The following is a 22,174-nucleotide window of genomic DNA, read 5'->3' as shown; positions in this document are numbered from 1 at the left end:
GGGAGGAGGGGAAATGATGCAATTCGCATCATGTTTACCCTGCCTCTTGCTGCGGAAAACAGGCTTTAGTGCAGCAGGGAAGACGGGTGCGGGGGGCAGCGTGACTGATGCGTGAGACTTGCCCACCTTCCCGGGGGGCCTGCAGGGGAACCCGAATTAAGGGAGCCTCCCAGCAATTCTGGGAGCGTAGGCAAGCCTTCCATAGCACCCCCTGATGGTGGCCCTGAATGCATAGCCCATATGCTAAAGCTCTGGGTGCCAATCTGTTGAATAATTAGCATTCCAGAAGTTGGTGAATCTGGCAGCATCACATCCCCTTATGAAACCTATGCCCGATTTTGCTGCTGATGGACATGTAGGAATTGCAGCAGGCATCAGTCATCTGCTGCAGTCCCTCTGTGATACGGTCAGGGGACCAACATGTGCAGTTAACCACAAACACTGATGTTCACAGGTATAAAGCCGCACATATTTAATGATAAATAGGCCACTTATCAGATCCATCCAGATGCCAGGTCCTTATACTTAAGCTTATCATATTATCCCTTTAAAACGGGAGACACTCATGAATTACACCAGATCTATGGCTGATTGAAACCAGGTCAAAATGCAATCTAAAGTATCATTTCTGAATTCAAGAAGTATCTAAACAGACAGAAGTGCACGCCATGCTTCTTGCTGCTGTCTGGGATCGCGGAAGAAGAACTAAAAACGTAGAAAATTAACATTTCAGAGCATTTCTGTAACTGAGCAGAGCACAGCTCTATACGTGATTCCGGGTCATTACACATACACACAACAGAGGTGAGGGGACTGATTGCACACGGCCAAATATTCCGCCGCACAGTAACTGTGTACAATCATATTCAAAATCCCTGTGGTTACTTCCCCAGGATTTTCCTAGCAAATGGGGACACATCATCAGTGTCATAATAAAACTCAGATGACGAACACAGCCGGAACCGGAAACACATGTGCGGCCATTTTTTATACGGGCAAATATATTATAACTATGCTAGAAACTTTATAAACTTCATACAAATTATACAAAAATAATGCGGGTAATAACTTGGCTCCCGCAGCCTTTGATAGGGTATCGCGCTGGGGTTTGATATATCGAGCTCTATATGACACACAGTTGTGTACAGTCGCTCCGTGATGATGTAATGAGGAATCCCTCCCTCCATGTAACGGCGCACCGTGCAATCTGTCTGCTGCTGCCGCTGCTGCTGGTGTCCAAGGCCGGGAGCAGCTCGGAGCAGTTGTGTGCCCAGGTAGGTGACAGCCCACTCGTCACCAGGTCACGCACATACCTACGGTCACCGTGGTGCTGGGGGCTGACAGTCGGTGGGATAAAGGACGAGCAGCGGCTGCGGCAGCGGACGTCTTGCGGTCATGCTCCTGTGCTCCGCACCTCCTCCCAGGCCCCGGGCTGCAAACGGCTGACGTAGGCGGAGACTGAGGAAGTGTGCCTACTCCTTTCTTAGCACGAAGCTGTGTCCACGCGGTGAGACATGAGGGCCACGGACGAAGAGAACCCGGATGACGGCCCGAGTGATGTCACGGTGGAGGAGGAGCTGCAACCTGCTGAGCGTCCGGCTAGCCCCGCCCCTGCGGAGGAGCAGCATCCGATGCCTGAGGCGGAGGGTTCCGCTGCTGGGGGTGATAGCGGAGCAGGACGGAAGCTTTTCTTTTGGCTAAAGGACAGGTGTTGGGGACGGGGTCTGTGCGTGGATCCAGCTCGGGACAATTACAGGGCGATGACCAGCCTGTACAGCTCCATCCAGCCAGCTGACTCAGTGAATCTGAGCACAAGGACACATGGTGCTGTTTTTAACCTGGAATACTCCCCGGATGGGTAAGATCCGAGAAGCAGGATTAGGCTGGAGCTGTATCATGACTCTACCATGGTGCACAAGTACTACAAGTTAAGGGTTGTCTCTATTTGCAGAATAACAATTCTGAGCTATGCCTTCTTGTATAATTACTTTGCTAGCTACGTATTTATCCATTCATGTGTATACTTTTACCCCTGTAACATTGCATATATAACCCAGGTTATTGCCATGTCAAGGTGCAGTGCAATCAACCTGAGTTAAACACTGGTCCCAGTGTTCATAATGGGTAGCCTGGGTTGGACCAGGGTTCAGAATCCCAGGTCAAACCCAGGTTTGCGTTTTAAAAAGGCTTTATTATCATTCACTTGATCCTTTAATCCACTCACACCACTACAGTTTATAAGAAGCTGATTGCCAAGGGAATCGCAAACACTCACCCCTAGCATTTCCATATATGCCAGATCGTCCAGTCTATATATATATATATATATATATATATATATATATATATATATATATATATATATATATATATATCTATATATATATATCCTGGCTATATATATTTTCCTACTAAACTGCTAAAACCCAACTACATACAGTACAGTATGTCTAGGAAGCCGCTGCATGAACCTTTTTATGTAAAGTAATAAAGAGATTTCAAAAGGGGCTGCATGGAGCTAGGTGAGAACTAAAGAGCCCCATATACTACAACGATATCTCACCCTGAAGTCTGATGGAATTTCCCTTGAACTCCTCCTGGATCTTCCGGGAGTGATTCCATCCGATTTTGTACTTTGGTGTCTTTTTTTGCATAAGTCTATATCTCATGCGATTGATCAAGCCAAGATAGAGAGCATGGGATATATCTTATGACCTACAATTGTACCATAATATATATCTGATGGTCTGGATTAGGGGGCTAGAGGAACTGGAAATGTCAGTCAAACGTCCGACGATATATCACATACGATATATAGCATGCGCAAAAAGCACTCCGTTTTCCATCTGATTCCGATACATAACTGGTGCAGTAAGACCGACCTTGGGGCTTCTATCCGACAATCATGGGATCGGATGGAAAACACATATGACAGACGATATAGCGACCGGACAGGTCGTAATTGGATGAAATCATGCAAAAATCGTTCTAGTGTATGGGGGCCCTTTATACAGTATGAATGGTGTAAGTGAATACGGCGATAAATGTGGAAAAGCTGCCTGAATCCTGTAAGAAATATGTGACACAGCGCTTACTGTCCTGGGATTAAAGTAAATAGGGGGCTTCTAGGAATAAACATCTATATTTGTTATTCTAGTTCACATTCATTTACAACTTCCTGCTTTCAATCCAGTGTAACATATGGTAACTCTTTACATCTTACGTCTCTTTAGGTCTGTATTAACTGTTGCGTGTGAACAAACAGAAGTCCTTCTTTTTGACCCAGTGTCTTCAAAGCACATAAAAACACTATCGGAGGCACATGAGGACTGTGTAAATAATATCAGGTTAGTCAAATGATGATCAAATGTTTTTGGAGATGGGGGTGCTGGGTACATACGCAAGACCAGGGGTCGGGATGCTGGTGGTCAGGAGACTGACACCGGCATTCCGATGATCTAAATCCCAACTGGGATGGATAAGTATACTTTTTACCATGTTTCTTTTTTTTGGGGGGGGGGGAGGGGGGGGAAGAACGATGGCTAAGGACTATGACTTTAATGCCCCTACAGATATAAATGCTAATCCAGGCTGTTTACACTCTTTATTTCTTTTGGCGCTTAAAATCAGTCAGTCAAAACTGCCAATAATCAGCAGCTTTGATAAACTGACATAGTAAACATTAACCCAGGCTTTTCTGCTTCAAGGTAGCATTCCAGTTTGCTTGGCAACAATTCAGGCAGGTTACACATTTCCTAAAGGTCCTAAATTTTATTTATTTCAGAAAATCTGCTATCGGTGGTCATGCTTATAGTGAGGCAGTAATGCGTTTTCTTCATGCCAGTGTGCTGCAGTGCACCTTTTGTTTCATGCACATGCTCCATCTGTATTCAGACATAGGTGCCTCCGTCATAACTAGAAGGTGCAGCAAGATCTCCTTCATCAGGAAAATGAAGGTGCCTGCACTGAGGAGCTGGAGGGGATGTAGAACATACACTAATATAATCTTGTATACAAATGGTTAGATAAATATAATAAAAGTGTAAGAGCAAGCCTGAGGGGCCTCATTCAAAATATCAGTAAGCTCCTCTCAAAAATGACAATGTTTAAATACCTGATTTGACCTTTGGCCCCTTACCAACGTGCCAGCCTTCATAGACTTCTCCAGATGTGTTTACTAAAAGTTTCAGGTAATCATATACTACTTGGCCAATAAACTAGTCAACTGAAAGTGAAGAACCTTTTACTATTAGTAACACGGTGTGTTGTAATGTAAGAAAGGAATCTTAGTGGTAACAAGAAATTTCTGTTGAAGTCTTGAATTGATTCTGCTGGAGATGCATGCCTGTAATTTCAATGGGTTAGCTGCAACTCTGTTTTTGTTTAAGTGCCTGTAAAAAATGGTTGCTCAAAGTCAGTTATTCAATTATTTGCTGATTGTGCACAACTGTGTGACTTCTGCTTGCTGCCTCCTGAGGTGGCGAGAATAAATCTATGAAAATTCATCTTTTTGGGCATGCTAGCCAGGACTTTGCACATGTTTTGCTGCTTTACATATCTCACTCTGGTGCATTGGGTAAAATAAAACAAGGAAAGACAGTCACTTGCTGTTGTCAAAACCTAAATAGCTTTGTCATGCGACCATTACTTATTGCTGCCTAAAATGCAATTTAATAAGCAGACATTGGGGCATATTTAGAGGCGCACTCTGGTCGTGTTTTTGGATGGATATTGATGTTTTCTGCACTGTGCAAGCTCTGTAGCTGAGCATACGCACATTTCAACAACTATGGACCATTCAGAGTTGTACGCATTGGTGTTCATTCTAGCACCCGCTAGCTTTGAAAACCCTGTGCCTGGGGAGTTTCTAGCACAGGTCTGGTTTGCATATCAGTGCTGATATACAGACCACACTGTGCTAGAAGCACTACAGCAGACAGCGACACCCCAGGCAGGGAAGAGGAACTGCATGGATTTTCAAAGATAGCGGGTGCTAGAATGAAGACTACGCGTATTAGCTGCATCTCCACTTAGGTGCTAATGGGCCATCACATATGGGATACGTTTTCTGTGGGCATGTAGAGGGGAACTGTGGTCTGATCAGAGTTGAGCGTGAGTAGTGTAATTCTAGCAGTTGTACAAGTGTATAATGGACAAGGGATTTTTTCTTTAAGCATGTCAGCTAACAAAATTGGAAACCCATTTTCTCCTTTCCAATAATAAACCCACAGTTGTCCTCTCTGGCAGCTCGAAGTTGTGCTAATTCCAAGGTAACGTTAGGGACCAGAGGGAAACGTGGTGACACAGACAGCCTACTAAACAGGGTAGTCTGAAAAGGATATGCCCTTAAAATCAGCATTATCCTTTGTACATGTCTGAGCTACCATAAAAATGCCCTCCTGAATGTAATAACCTTTTTTGTATTAATAATTATTATTATTTTTGTGTTGTAAATGTTCATAGTTTTTATTATTTTTTTGGTTCATGGTTATAAAGTGTTCTCAAGGCAGGTGTTGGCACAGCTATTCTAATTGCCATATGACACCATAATTAAAATTTAAGCCCTCTAAATAATTTAATATAGTAGGTGTGCATATACTGTAAGAAGTCAATCCTACTTCTTAAATCCCTGGGTTTGTTGATAATAGAACAGTTGACTATTGATACATATAAACTGCATAGTCCTGCTTTCATTATGCACCACTTCTAAATGGAGCACAAATATTTTATTTGTTTTTAAAACACAGTATCGCCCTTTGAATGCAGCAGCATCACCTCTCTCTCATACCAAATGCTATTTATTGCTCCTTGTGATGGTTAAAGCTTTAAGATGTCTTATCATGTATAATAGACAGCTCCTCCGCTGACTTTCGTTCCTTACAAGTAAATGCAAATCTTTGTGATTACTATTAATCTATTGTAAATATATATATTTTTTTTTTCATGTGTGCAGATTTCTGGACAACCGGTTGTTTGCAACCTGCTCTGATGACACCACAATAGCACTATGGGACCTGAGAAAGCTAAATACGAAAGTTTGCACTCTGCATGGACATACCAGCTGGGTGAAGAACATAGAATATGACACACATACACGGCTTTTGGTGACTTCTGGATTTGATGGCAATGTTATAATTTGGGATACGAATAGGTAAATAAGATTTTTACTAATTGGGCCAACATTACATCCTTAGAATTTTAATCTCAATTAATATTATTGACTTTGATCTTGTGACTTGAACAAACTGGAATATGTAATTATATAGAGATCTATGAAATATCAGTAATGTAGCCAAATTAAGTTGACATTTTAATGTAAATAATGAATTGGAGAGAATGTTCTAGTATTTTATATGTGTATATTTTTATGTACTATCTTTAGTAATTATCAAATGTTTGACTGTAGCTACATGCAAAGCTCATGTTGCTCTGCTTGAGGTGCATTCCATTCAAATCTTGTGCAACAGAACAGAATGCAGGACAACCAGTATTATAAACACATTTTATTTTATGATTTAGGAGCCAAAAGTCATCACAAATGTTATTTTTGTATTTTGCACATGTGGTCGTTTATGAGCTTTTGCTTCTATTTAACAGGTGTACTGAGGATGGCTGCCCGCACAAGAAATTCTTTCACACACGCTTCCTAATGCGCATGAGGCTAACGCCCGACTGTTCAAAAATGTTGATTTCAACTTCGTCCGGTTATCTGTTAATTTTGCATGATTTAGATCTGACAAAGTCCTTAGAGGTTGGCAGTTACCCTATATTGAGAGCAAGAAGAACCGCTTCCACTTCAGGTAAAAAAGTAATAGAAATAAAGGTTGAGTATCCCTTATCCAAAATGCTCAGGACCAGAAGAATTTTGGATAATGGATTATTCCATATTTCAGAATATTTTTATATTTCTATCATGCATCTTGAGGTATCTTGCATTTATGTTGTATAAACACATCAAACACATGAAATATACACAAGGTTTCAAAACATGAAACAAAGTTTGTGTACAATCTCCGATACTGAATTTGAATGCCAAGCAATCATTATCTTGTAGATATTTAGTGCCAGTTACATATCGGGGAAAATTTAATAGGATGAGAGATTCAGAAAGTGAGAGATTTGGTAAGAAATCTCCATTTTTTTTTTTTTTTTTTTTTTTTAAATTTAAAGCGACAATCATTTACACTGTAAAACCAGTTTGATTTTGAAGTGTAAATGTTTGCCACCTTAAAAAAAAAAAATGTAGATTTCTCACCAAATCTCTCACTTTCTGAATCTCTCATCCTATTAAATGTCACTGATGATGTCATCAATATTGCTGTTACAGATGTCCCAAGTAGGGAAGCCAATCCCGGGGCATTTTTTCAATCCCAGTATTCGGGATTGAAAAATGCTCAATCCCGGGATTGGCTTTCCTAATAAAGACACCCTGGCTGCCCCACATTTACTCACATTTAAGGGTGCAGCAGGGTTGCCAGGAGCCCGGTTGCTGGGTGGGGGGACGGCAGCAGCCATGCTGCTGGGTGGGCGGGTGTTCTTGCTTGCTGGGCGGGCGGGTGGGCGGGCAGCGCGGCATCACACTGCCGGGCACGACCTCTGCCTGTGCAGCATGACCTCAGATCTCGTCACGCTGCGCAGTGCTGCTGGTAGAAGTCAGGCAGCGTCTGAGTGATGCTCAGACGCTGCCCGGCATTAGACTGCGCGCATGCGCAGTCTAATCCCGACATCCCGGGATTGGAAACTCCAATCCCGGGATTGAAATCCAGGCGTTTTGGGGGCCAAATCCCGAGAATTGGCCACCCTAGTACCAAGTAGGTTTTTAGCAAAAAATAAATTAAAAAAATCAGTTTATAGAATGTATGGTTTTCAGAATATTTTTGATAAGGGATACCCAATCTGTGTATAGATCTATATAGTGCTAAACTTTTTATTCACTTTTGTAACATTGTGCACCATGATATGCACCTGAATGCACAGGTTCTAGCTTTGATATTTGTTTTGGTGCTTACCTAAAGGTGTGTACACACAGTGCGATTTTTGGCTATTGATTTTGACGAATAGTCAAATTGTTAGCCAGTTAGTTCAAATCACACCGCAGCACAGTCTATTTCTACTATCTCGTAACGAGGGCCATGCTGCACAACATATTACCATTCTCAAAATAGCTTATGATGGTTGGCCCAAGTCATTACCAGCTAAACAGTTCTTAGACATTTAATGGTTAGTCTGCTTGTTATAAACAGATGTGAATGTAACCAATGTATTGTATGATCTACAGATGTGACTACATCACCTACATCTTCTGACGCCAGGCCATCAAGCTCCCCTTGTCATCACAGTGATTTCGGGTCACTCTTCGAGAAACACACTTCCCGTGCCTCACAAAGAGAAGGTATGTGAAAGTATACACCTAGAGCTGTGGTTTCCTGTTTTCAAAATGATCAAATGCTCCATGATCACTTTCCAGTTCACCTTAGATGTCCAATGCAAGACTGTGAATCATGTTGAAAATCACGGTGAAAGCAGTTCTCCATTTGAGCATTGAATACACTCTCGGCGTATCCCAGTGAAAACCCCATTGAAATACACCAGCGAATTGCAGCGAGCATGAAACGGAGAACTGGCTGGCATTCACTGTTCGCTTCTGGTGAACATTGAATAGGGTGAATCATATTTTCAGTGAAAAAGATTCACCACAAGGAGTGAAAACAGCCCGATTCGCCGAAAAAAAATGGTGAATTGGGAGCATTGAATACTGGCCTCAGTGTGGAGTCACATTAACCTGACCCAAAATTGGTCAGCCCAGAGATAGTTACTTGGAAAGTGGTAGCTACAAAAAATAAAACTGGGTCCCCCACCTGTGTAAAAAACCCCAGCATGGACTGAAAACCAAGGCCCTGCAGTGTTTTTGGAGTTTATAATATTTAAATATTGTTCTTAACATGCAGCCAGTTGATCCCACCAAGGTAACCTCAGCATTCTGGCACTTGGAGAACCATCTGTAGTACTCCTTTAAAGAAAATATTAAAATAAAATCACAACACCAAATGTACCATCTTTTTCTTTGATCTTTTGCATTGTCACCATCTCCTCCGAACTTGCAGCATCCTCTACTCCCATATTCGCCTGGGGGGCGTCAGCCTGTAAGCTCTTCTGTGTGTATTTCACCCACCAGGACTTTCTCTGTGTCTTCATGAGCTCTTTGCTCCTCCTCTGCCATCAAACTGAAAGCTGCTGGCTAATATTATTTTGCACCAGATGGCAGGGTGGGGATGCGGCTCAGTGCAATTGGTTCGCTACACCCATTACCTAATCTTCCAGGATCCAGTTCTGTCCCATATGCCCACAATTTCACACTGCGACCCACAGGGTTACCTCTCGATCCCACACCGCCACCACGTGGATGGTGAGCAGGGCTGCGGGGGCTGGAAATAGGTCACTTGCTCTGGCCCAGGAGTGTACACACTTATATCTGTAGACATGTTTTAAAAACAAGGAGATTTGAAGGCAACCAGGATTGGGGCAATCCTGGAAGATGCAACTGCAGACTGACCGGTTTGTCAGACATTGGACAAGTGTGTGTCTGGCTTAAGTCTTCTATACTGCTACCTTCTAATGTTTGACATTTATAAGAGTAGCTTGCAACACAGAGAGCAAGTTATCTTACTTCGATTCTTACCCAAAATTTGCCACAATAAATAAAAAAATGATAGGATGTCCCTATCATCAGCCAGCAAGGCAGAGTAGGATGTTTGCTGCAGAGCCAAAAAAGTCTACCACTAGAAGTATTATTAGAGTACAAATAAGCCTGTTCAAAGCCAATGCCTTGTGATTGCCTCTGTGTTTGTGCATGTGTGAGTGAGAAAGAGATGTAGTTTCACTCGCTACCAACAGATGGCAGTATTCCGGAGACACACAGTCAGACACTATACATATATATCAATGATATTCCTATATCTATAGATATAACAAACCATACAAACAAGTTCTCACAATGTAAATTAGCTTTTAGTGTTCATGTATCCTCTTTTATGTGGCAGCATTTAGCTGCTGTTGTGCTGTATGAAAGAAGACCCATCCTAATATATTTAAGAAATGTTTGTACGGGCCACTTTATAAATCTAATTTCTTCTGCGGCAGACGTCAGGGGCCACAGGGATTACATTGGGTAGAGAGTGAGGTCACGACCTTTCCAGCACCAGAAAGGATAAAACTTCTGGACTGCCCAGAGACAGCCCTGGCTCCTCCCTCCTCTACCCCGCCTCCCAGGCTAGCTTACTTTCAGTTTTGATTGTGCTGGCAGGAGCCAACACGCATTTTGAAAGGGCTGCTGTTAAAGCAGCTTAAACTTCGTTTTTAATTTTTTTTTTTTATTCTTATTTTTACAGTGACTGGAGTCAGTGACAGAGCAGCAGCGCTGGGGGTCTTTTAGACCCCTGCACTGCGCTCCATCACCCGGGACCCGGCAGCCCAACACCACCCACGTGGCTCCCACAAGCGGAGGTGTTCGGCTGGCTCTGAAGCACTGGAGAGCACAGCCGCGACGGGGACCGGGACATCAGCGGTGAGCACCGCTTACAGGTAACGTGCTCCCCGCTGGGAGCGCGCGCGTGCGCATTTCTAATGGCGGCTGAGCAGCTCGGCGAGGGGGATCGCCGGGCTGCACTAGCAAGCGGCAGAACCGCCGCCTCTCGTAGTGTTGTGCACTCTGTCCCGCTGGACCACCAGGGAGACTTTGAGTGTGGGCAGTGGCGTCGGTAAGCGGGGCCGCCCGGCAAGCGCCGGATCCCCGCCATTTTACCGGCGCCACATGAGTCATTTAATCCCGGTGGCCATTTGCTAGTAGGGGGAGGGAGCCTCTCCTCACACAGCCCCTCTCCCGGAGACAGGAGCTAGGATGTACCCACGTGGTTTCCAGCCCTGATCTCTTCCTGCCTGCCTGCTGCAAGTGTAAGAAGGACACAGAGAGCTCTCTGCCAGTCTGGAGTTCCATCTCTTCACTGCCGGGCCATCTGGGCAAATCCCCCCTGTACCTCTCCTACTGGAGCACAGGGTACAGTACTTTATGCTCCTGCCGGCCTTTGTGCTTTGCGGAGCTCAGTGCCACTTTATTATTTGCATTGTGCTATGTCTCATAACTGTTAACACCATCACTGCATGTCAGAAGTATAGGTGTTAGCTGTACCAGTTTAGCTGCCTCTTGTACAATCTTAGAGGACAGCGATAGTGACACAGGAACTCCTATATTGGTGTCCTGCACACATTGCAAGGCTGGCCCAAGTACCACCGGCCAGCCTGGGCATATGAGTATAGCCTGATGGCGCGGATACCCTTTCAAAAAGGGACGCCATTGTAAGGACGGAGTCCATGGTACTTTCCCAGCTATCACGCGGTTCTGGCGGTCATTTTAACATACTTGCCACCATTGCACGCTGCTGGAGGCTCCTGACTACTAATGCCAGGGCTGTGCTCAAGCTTGTCCTGATTAACTGCATATTGAATGCAGCTGCTCCCCCAGGTTCTGTGTTCAGACAGTGGGGTTTAGAGCATAGTGGGACAGTATTGGGCTGTATGTAAATTAGGTCATAGCACTCCTGTGTTATATACCATGGTGTTGTTGATGGCCTGTGGCAGCTCATCTCCTTATACTGTCTCTCTTATCCAGTGATTCTATCTCTGGTTACCTTTACCTACTCTCTCTCCCTGTGTGTGTAGTGTATATATTGTCAGGTGGAAAGTGTATAACTCCGTTTACATTGTCATCTGAGGCATGTGTCTGTGGCCTTCCCTGATGTATTTTTCCTCTGTGACATAGAGATCGTTAGATTTCTGCAATAAGCCTCTAATTGTGCAATGTGTATCTGCTGGCTGACAAAATAAAAACCCCTTCTTGCTTTCTTCCAGAAAGATACTGTGTTCTCAGATTACAGTTTATGGGGGGACAGTTTGCTGCCAGCTAGGTCATACAGAGGACAGCAGGAAGTCTTATACCCTGCTATCAGAGTGACACAGAGGTCACTCCATTAATCAAAGGCAAGGGCAGCAATGTCTAATGCAGATAGCATGACTTGTATGTTACTAACTCATGAGTTAGCAAAGTTTTCCATAGCAAGTCAATTAGAAATCACAGTGTGTGCAGCCATTACAGTTCTGGTCCAGACACCTCTGCTAACTTTTAAACCCTGTCGGAACATAGTCCAGGCCTGTTTTACCCTAATAGAGCAATAGCTCAATCAGCAACGCTCCCGTCTCTTAAGTAGACAAGGCGCACGGCTATAAGGATTCAGTCCCCACAATACCAGGGGTTATTTCATGTTCTGACAGGGCACTATGGCAAACGTAACAACGGTGGACTCTGAAGTGTAATTTCTCCACAGGATAACCTTCGGTATTCCTGGTCATTGGAAGTTGGAACATTGCACTGTCACATATAGAGCTGGTTGTGGTGTGTACGCACAATACAATCCAGTGTGGGATCTGACTATGTAGTCGGATTTACATTCGGATCACATGCATGTAACATGCAGATCGCACATTTGAGATAATTTGACTTAGAATTCCTCCAGGCCTCTAGTAGCCTTGCACCCCAGCGGGGTAGCATTTTTGGGAGATGCAGCTGTGGAGGTGCAGTACGAACTGTGTAATGGTTAACATTACTACCTCACGGCACTGATGTCAATCTATATTCATAACACACTGGATATGCCCAATCTCGTTTGAGATCACATGGGAACACCAGCTGTTGTAGATAACATGGGTTCCATTCAAACAATGCCATTACCCTAACTGTGTGGAGTTTATGTATATTCTCCCCGTAATTGCGTGGGATTACTCCAGGTACTCCCGTTTTCTCCCACAAACAATTCGGTTTGTCATTTCTTATGGTTCTCCTTTAAGTTATGTTAGCGGAGTAACACTGGCTGTAGCTTTTATAATTAAAAGCTAATATGGCCTTGACTATGCATCCCTTCAGAAGTTTTACTGGTTGCCAATGTTGACGGCCTTGTTCATTTCAGCGCCACCATATGCTATATACCAATATGTTGCCTCTTAATCTGTACGACCTATTATATAGGGGTACATGAATGCATATGTTTATGTTTGTAGGCATTTGTGTATGTACATGTGTGTGTGTGTGTGTGTGTGTGTGTATATATATATATATATATATATATATATATATATATATATATATATATATATATATATATATATATATATATATATATATATATATATATATATATATATATATATATATATATATATATATATATATATATATATGTGTGGATTTGTAGCAGGTGTCCGGCACTCACACTGACATATATATATGTGTATATATATAGCGGTGCTAGGTCAGCATTCTCGCTTCTTACATTCAAACAGCGGTTCGATATAGTTTCCTGTTTGTTTGTTTTCTAATGTATCTACATACACATACATTATAACCAAAACTGATCCTTTTGGTAAATCCGTGTTTTATACACGCAACAGTACATCTTAAGGCATAGACTGGATAATGCTATTATGGAAAAGATGCTTCTGTCTTGAAACCTAAGTGAAAAAGACAGTCCTGTGGGATTTCTGCAAGGTAGAACCTTGGTTTCTAGGTCACCCTGTGCAGGTCCAGTCGGGTGATGCAAAAAGGGTGGTTTGTTATCAACCACTAGGGTGACACTCTGAGTGGGCCTGGCTATGAGCCTACGGCCACACCACCCTGAACACGCCTGATCTCGTCTGATCTTGGAAGCCAAGCAGGGTCAGGCCTGGTTAGTACTTGGATGGGAGACCGTCTGGGAATACCAGGTGCTGTAGGCTTAGGCCTCCCGCTTCTTCCAATGGGTGCAGCGCAAGATCCCGGCCTTGTTGGCAAAACTATACCGGCAGATGGACCCTCCCTTCGGAGGTGTTCCTGTGGTTGGTAGGCCATTGGGGTGGACCAATGGTGGATTGATGGCTTTGCGTCACATTTACCAGGTCACCCTGTATGTGTCCAGGTCTCGAGACCCTGCAGGTTACAGAGTCCACGCTCTGTAATGTCAGTCCAGTGGCTATTCGTTCGAAGGTAGGCTTTTCCCCATTTTTGCTCCTCCTCAAAGTAATTTGTACATTAAAAGTGGAGGTGGGGGCACCTTAATCCAGGAGAATCTGGTTCTCGGATCTGTGAACCCTGTTAGGGGTCTCTCTTATCTGTCTGCCTCTGGGGCCAGAACTGCTCACAGGGTTGTTAAGACAACCTTATTAAGAGCCACGGGATTTAATTCAATCCCAGAATTTACCGTTTGTCTAGGGTTTTGTCCTTTCGGTAGAAGTAGTGGGGGCTGGCCTCCGCCTGTTTTCTTTAAAGGAACAGGGCTCGGCTCTCTCCTTTGTATTCCACAGCCTATGAGCTTTGTGGTACGATCTCCGCTCATTCTGGCAGGGGGTCCTGCAGATCCAACCTCTGGTTGTTACAAACATGGTGGTTTGATAAAATCTTTCTCTGATTCTTTAGGCCCTTTAGGGCTCTTTACAGGCTAACTGGGACAACGGTTTGCCTGTTGACCGTTGCTGCTGGGTGTCTGCCCGGTAGGCTCTGTCAGGTCAATCGCCCTTCATGGTCTTTCATTCTCATAGAACGGATTCTTTGAAACATTACTTTACACCACACAAGGTGGTTCCTGAATTTCAGGTCATCCAGGAGATAGTGATCCCTGCCCTTTGTAGGCCGGCGGTCTCTCCTAGGCAGCAATCAACTGGAGATGGTCTGTGCTTTGCATGTCTATGTACATCACGCTGTAATACTTTGGCCATCTGACTCTCTCTTTATCCACTAGAGAATTCATAAGAGGGGCTGGTCTGCTACCATGCAGACTATTGCCAGCCAATATCTGCGGTCGTTTATCAAGCAGGATTCCTTGTTCACCTCACTCCCTGTTCTTGCAGGGGTACGGGCTCATTCCACTACATCTGTGGGTGTGTTTCGGGCTTTTACAGGTGGTGCAACGGCAGAGCAACTTGGCAAGGCGGCAACTTGGTCGTCTGCCAACGATTTCTTACGCTTTTTTGCGTTTGTTATGTTTGCCTCTCAGAACTCGGCATTCGGCCAGAATATACTGGCCGCGGCACAGGCGCGTCCCCACCCTTAGGTGGCTGCTTTAGGACATCCCAATGTAATCCCTCTGGCCCCTGACGTCTGCCGCAGAAGAAACTGAGATTTATGTCTTACCTGTTAAATCTCTTTCTTCGAGGACGTCAGGGGCCACAGGGATCCCTCCCTGCCGCACCTGCTTCATGGTATTGAAGTTCATAGTTCCTCCGTTGAGTGAACTTAGTTAAAAGTTCCTTTGTTGAGGTACTTATACATGTCACAGTTATGGTTCCTCTGTTGAGCAACCACACACACATATATTGGTTGAATGTGTTACTGTATGGGTTTCTCTTCCTTCTATCTTGTCTCCTGCCTGGCTTTGGGAAAAACTGAAAGTAAGCTAGCCTAGGAGGCGGGGTAGAGGAGGGAGGAGCCAGGGCTGTCTCTGGGCAGTCCAGAAGTTTTTATCCTAGAAGTTTTTATCCTTTCTGGTGCTGGAAAGGTCGTGACCTCACTCTCTACCCAATGTAATCCCTGTGGCCCCTGACGTCCTCGAAGAAAGAGATTTAACAGGCAAGACATAAATCTCAGTTTACATTTATTTGACAACTTTAACCTATCTTCAGAAATTCCATATTCCATGTTTGCCTAAAGTTACCAGTCTTTGGCAAGTAGGAAATATTCTGGTGTATTAAAGAGTGTGAATTGCCCATGTGCTGGCAGTAGTTTCCCAACTATGCTCCTGGGAAGCCTTTTATAACCTTGTCAACCTCTAGGAAGTCTACCAGCTTTCAGCACACTGGCACAGAATGGGCATTTGGGATTAGTGTAATATAGCCTTCAGACTACACCAACAGGTGATTTCATTTACACCTAAGGGGTTTATAGGAGAAAGATTAATTTCAGATCTTATTTAGTTTTAAGACTGTGGGGTAGATGGTATGAAGCAGTGATAAGGGAGGAGAAGTGATAAAGTGCCTGGTACTTTATCACCGGCTAATTGGCTTACAGCTTTTCAAACCCAGCCTGTAACTTAACAGTCTGGCTGCTTGGCCAGAGATAAAGTGCCAGGTACTTTTTCACTTCTCCCTTATCACTGCTTCATACATCTACCCCTATATTCCAGTTCTCTAGCTAATAAATGTGACCCAGCTCAGCTGTGAAATTACGCTATAGTTTACATTCAATACTTTTTTTTTTTTTCATGTAGAAAGTTACGCTTTGATATAAACGTTTTGTTTCTATGGCAGGTACTTCCCCTCGTAACAGCCTAGAGGTATTAACACCAGAAGTCCCAGGGGAGAGAGATCGTGGAAACTGTATTACGTCACTACAACTCCACCCCAAAGGGTGGGCTACACTGCTACGCTGTTCTAGCAATACTGATGACCAAGAGGTGAGGACTCTTCCACTTATCAGTGTTTAATTGCCAGGTTTGACCGCTGTTTGAGGGTTGGGGTAATATTCACAGAAAACACTTTTATCAACACGCTTGCACATCCCTAGATGCGTTTATAATTTGCGTATTAATATTTGCTTTCTTCCTCAGATGTTGGACTTTATCTTATCATTTATCTTACTCAGGCTCTTTGTAGTAATTAGCAAGGCAGTAACATGAAGACTCTAGGACATACCTGAAGAAAACTGTTAAAGGCTCTACCTGTTAAGCTGGGTACACACTATGATATTATACACAATGTTATTGGTACACTCCCACGGGTGGGTGACGACATCCTCTGTTGTCCATGCATGCAGCTCAATCTGAGGATATCTTCAATGACTGCATATTCCTGCATGTGACTGGGAAATCATTGACTAATATATCGTTTGACCATCGTATAGTGTGTACCCAGCTATAGTCTATAGAAGTCTGTGGCTGTTCCATGTATTTACATTTTGTTATTCGCTTAGTAATCAAAATAAGTCAATCTTTTGGTGTGTATGCTACATACAGGCACTCGTTGGTATACACTGGAGAAAAGAAGGGTAAAAGTAGACTCTGAAGATAAATTTGTAACCAAACTCAACATTAAAATGGTATTTGACATCCGTATTAGTGCATAGTTTATGGAGTTTCAGTTATTGTAAGATGTTCATGCTACTGTTATTCTATCTACATGATCTGTATACAACTTCATACACTTTGGGAGATTCATTTTTCTACATATAGTCACAAGTTTTGTGATTTCCTGTCATATATTGATGTACAGCAAGGATTACAGCCTGACTGGATGTAGAACAGTGATTACAGAGCTAGATGTACAACAGTCACTGTAATCCATGTTGTACATCTGAGGTAACTTTGGCATACTGACGTTCGGGATGCTAGCAGTTCGAGTCCCGACACTGGTCACATGGGCGCCAGAACTGTGACACCGCTCACCATTCTGACGCCGGAATCCGCACTTAGCATCCCAAATGTAAGTATGGCGGGATTGAGTTAGGCTTGGCAGTATAGGGGGATTAGGAGGTTGTGGCTTTTAAACTAAGGGGGTATGCCATAAGTCTGCCAGGGGGGTATGCACTAAGGGTAGTGGATAGGCAGCAGGTATGGATGGGTTAGGGGTAGCGCAAGTGGGTTACAATACCTACCTAGCCAATGTCAGGATCCTGCGCATTGGGTGCAGCTGTTTGTTCGACTGCCAGCATCCCATACTCAACCCATACATTCAGTCACAATTTATGTGATTGGCTGTGCTCTACATTTACTTAAGTTTCACAAACAACCCAATTGATTACAATCCGATTGCAAATGGAATTTCTTGCTGTCTGTGATCACTGAGCAGGCAGAATGTGTGGCTTACCGTAAGTAACCACCCCCATACATACTGCATTCCCAGCTGCCCAATAGGTCCTTCTTTGATTTCTGCTGCTTTTGGCTAGGGTCTGTCCAATCTCTCACTGCATATACAGAACAGATTTTATAGAATTTTATATAAATAAAGGGAAAACACATTTAATAAAGTAATATAGGTACTTGTTTCCTAGAACGGCGCCCACTAAGCTATTTGCTTTTTTCATGTAATTTATTCTCTGTGTGCCCCAGGGTATCGCATCGCACCTGCCGCAAAATTGCATGCGATTTTATAGGTGTGCGATGCCATTACATTAGGTATACAATAATATGATTGTATGTCCTAAAAATAGGTTTTACGCACCCCTCCACTATCCAGGCCACCCCGAAGCATGGCGAGCGCAGTGGAATGCGTCCTCCGACCTTTTCATACCCCCACTATCCACGTCACCGTGGAGTTGATTTTCTATAGTGTGGCGAGCGCAGCGAGCCACCAAGCCCGAAGTGTGTCGAGCGCAGCGAGCCCTGCGAGGGGACGCGAATTACTTTACATGTATTCCGCGTCCACTCGCCACACTATATAAAATCAACTCCACGCCGACGTGGATAGTGGGGGTATGAAAAGGTCAGAGTACGCATTCCACTGCGCTCGCCATGCTTCGGGGTGGCGTGGATAGTGGGGGGGTGCGTAAAAAAAACTATTTTTAAGACATACAATCATATTATTGTATACCTAATGTAATGGCATGTCCTAAAAATAGGTTTTACGCACCCCCTACTATCCACGCCACCCTGAAGCATGGCGAGCGCAGTGGAATGCGTACTCCGACCTTTTCATACCCCCACTATCCACGTCGGTGTGGAGTTGATTTTATATAGTGTGGCGAGTGGACGCGGAATACATGTAAAGTAATCCGCGTCCGCTCGCCACACTTCGGGCTTGGTGGCTCGCTGCGCTCGCCACACTATAGAATATCAACTCCACGGAGACGTGGATAGTGGGGGTATGAAAAGGTCGGAGGACGCGTTCCGCCACCCCTCGCGGGGCTCGCTGCGCTTGCCACGCTTCGGGGGTGGCGTGGATAGTGGGGGGGGGGGGGGGGTTGCGTAAAACCTCTTTTTAGGACATACCATATCATTGCATAGGTAATACAGTGGGGCACACCGAGCATTGAAAAAATTACATAAAAAACCTTGTATCGCATGCCGCTATAATGGCCCATGCAATGCAATTTCCCTATGTTAGCGTACGTAGGAAATCTGGGCGCCGTTGTAGGAAACAAGTACCATAATTTATATCTAGGTCAGAGCAAATGTATAACTTTTAAGAAGTCTGTTTTTGTTTTAATACAGTGCGAGAATTTGAAAGTACTGTAAATGCTTACAGTTTGTTCATTGTCCAGCTGATTTGAATAGTATTTAATTACTTATGGTTTTCCTTGCAGTGGACCTGTGTGTATGAGTTTCAGGAAGGTGTTCCTGTACCTCCAATTTCTCCTCGCTGCTCTTTGAGACTAACTCACTACATTGAGGAAGCCAATGTAGGCCGGGGCTATATTAAAGAACTGTGCTTCAGCCCAGATGGACGCATGATTGCCTCTCCACATGGATATGGGATCCGATTGTTGGGATTTGATTCCCAGTGCAGTGAGCTTGTAGACTGTTTGCCTAAAGAAGCTGCAACTTTACAGGAAATTCGATCCCTATATTCTCATAAAGATGTGGTGCTAACAACAAAGTTCTCTCCCACACACTGTCAGATAGCATCAGGGTGCCTTAGTGGGCGAGTCTCCCTGTACCAGCCCAAATTCTAAGTACTAGGCAACATTTCTCCGTGACCAGCTCAAGGATCAACGTGTTGCCAGCTCTTTGAAGAGACGTACCCATTTCCTGAAGATATCAATCTATAATCTTTAGACACTAGTTTTTAGTCTGGAAAGCGGTTTTAATGGTGACTTTATTTTTCTCAGTTGGATATTATGTTCTGTGTTTGATTGGTTAAGCTCCAAAACAGTCATACATTCTAAATTTAAGCATCTGCTTTCAAGGTAAGATGTGCTTTCACATATTCCCAAATTTCACTTTAGCATATTTAGTAATAAAGGTTTTCTTAATAAATGAATAAGCCCATATATTGGTGCCGTCAGGTGACTGCAAAAAGCTGTAGCTGTATATTTGTCATTATTTATATAAAATGTACAATGGGGTATAATATGTAATGCATATTACTGAGCTGTGCATGCTGTTGATCGTCTTACCAATTAAGTGATCTGCTTTCAGGATACCATTACTACAGTGATACTGAAATGATGTAAAGCAGTCACTGTAAGCTGTAGACACAGGGATGCTGTATGATGTGACTGTCATTGCATTTAATCCACATGATGTTACTCGCAGTTTGCAGCCACTGTTTTTAGATGTGTTTTTTTTTTCTTTTGGTTCTGATTTTGACTATGGAAAAAAACTTTGTAAAACTTGCATCAATTATTTTTGAAATGTGTTTCCTAGTGAAATAATATGTATTAAGTAAAAATCTCATCTATGGCAACCTATCTTGTTGTACTAAATATCGTTATTTACAAGTAAAAAGTGGCATGCATGAGCTGTCACATAAAGTGACTGTTTTATCACAATAAAGAATGAATGAATCTAAAGGTGCATACACACGTACTGTACAGATTTATCTGTCCGATCTATCTGGTGGGAACAAAAACCTGGAAATGTATGGGAGCATACGACAATCAAAAAATTGTTCCCAAACACTTATAAAACAGACAGTGATCAGTCAGACAAATTGTTTATTCGTTCTGATATAACAAATTTATCAAAGCATATATTTTTTTCTGTTTTCCTGCATTTGGGTGGAAATTTTTGTCATATGCTCCCATACATTTCCAGGTTTTTGTTCCCACCAGATAGATCAGACAGAAAATCTGTACATGTGTACGCACCTTTACAAAGAAAGTGCATTCGCGGTATCCATTTGCGGAGACCCGGTAATTTCGACTCACGCCAGGGCCGCTCCTGCCCAGCCTGGTAGTGGGGCTCAGTTGTTTCTGAGCCATCGCTAGACCACAGGACATTTTTGGTACATTATATAGAGCCATTATAGCGGTGGCCCTGGAGGTCTCAGGAGGGTGTGGCGCTGAGCTCTGTGGCCCCACCACCATCTCATCAGTAGGGGCCTGTCCTGGGTTTCCTGTCAGAGTGAAATCTCCCTCCCTCCTGTGTCCAGTGGCCATTTTGCTACACAGCCTTCCTGCTCATTGGACCGGAGATACTGTACCTGCCTCCCTTATACCTTCACTGTGTTGGTGTAGGGTATAATGTGCCTCCTAATAATTAGATGTTTTTGTACTTGGTTCTGCTCTTATTTTATTAGTTTTTATATCACTGTATACCTAGCTTTATTACTAGCATCTGTAATTTCTGTGGTAACACTTGAGCTCAGTGACTAGAATATACTTTTTAAATTGCTGGGTTTTGCCTCAACGTTATTTGTTAGTTTTCGGTATAAATCCTGTATACTGCTTAGTTTAATTACTCCCACAGTCTTTATGCCTCTACTTCCAGACCAAACGCGTTTCAGCTTAGAATAGATTAGTGTGACTTAAAGTAGAGGCATAAAGACTGTGGGGCTGGACCTTATACGACTTTACAACCCATAGGCAACCGTGAGTTAATCAGTGGAGACCGGGGACCTTTAATTTTAACACCTGAAATATAGCCTTGATTATAAGACCAGACACTGTATTATGCCCAGTGGCGTTACAAAACTATTCCCCCCCCCCCCCCCCTTTTAAAAGACAAGACGCCCCCCCCCCCCCCCCCCCCCCTGGGAGCTGGCTTTATATACACCAATCTCCTAGAACATTCTACACTATGAGAAGTGCGTTTCCTGTTCTATCTTTGAGTTACTCGAGCATACGACTACAACGTAGTATCCTCTACACTGATTGAATATTCCAAGTGGGAGCGCCTCATCCTAACCTTTTAGTATTGGACTTTTTTTTCCAAAAAGTTAGTGACTATTCTTGGATAGGGCTGCACCCTTTTGTTTGGAGCGCAGGTTTCTCTCATCTTGTAAAAATGGTTCCCTTCTCTGTTCATTTACAGTTGAAGCACACTGTATTCGTTAGTCACACAGTAGCACTAGCAGCTTATTTCTTTAAGTCTGCTATTATACATTTATTTCACACCAGTGTCTTTTGTTCTGTGTGTTTTCAGACTACTACAGCTTACTATATTTGACAATACAGAGGAACCGTCATTTGAGGAACTGTCCGTCCCTGAACCGGAGTGGGCCG

At 43.6% G+C, this 22,174-nt stretch overlaps 1 protein-coding gene and 1 non-coding gene across 2 annotated transcripts; both read left to right on the top strand.

The window, feature by feature from the left end:
* Window positions 1-1,071: 1,071 nt before the first annotated feature.
* DCAF10 (DDB1 and CUL4 associated factor 10) lies at window positions 1,072-20,419 on the top strand. The gene is made up of 7 exons (XM_083183646.1): window positions 1,072-1,858; window positions 3,234-3,347; window positions 5,954-6,151; window positions 6,598-6,800; window positions 8,279-8,392; window positions 16,324-16,469; window positions 19,313-20,419. The coding sequence occupies exons 1-7, from the start codon at window positions 1,515-1,517 to the stop codon at window positions 19,679-19,681; spliced, it is 1,488 nt and encodes a 495-aa protein (XP_083039772.1). The 5' UTR covers window positions 1,072-1,514; the 3' UTR covers window positions 19,682-20,419.
* LOC146047906 (5S ribosomal RNA) lies at window positions 13,703-13,821 on the top strand. The gene has a single exon (XR_014466071.1). It is a non-coding gene; the product is annotated as a 5S ribosomal RNA (ribosomal RNA).
* Window positions 20,420-22,174: the final 1,755 nt, after the last annotated feature.

Source organism: Crinia signifera, chromosome 1 (assembly GCF_055691185.1).
Source record: "Crinia signifera chromosome 1, ASM5569118v1, whole genome shotgun sequence".
Lineage (NCBI taxonomy): Eukaryota > Metazoa > Chordata > Amphibia > Anura > Myobatrachidae > Crinia > Crinia signifera.
This window is presented reverse-complemented; position numbering and strand designations above follow the sequence as displayed.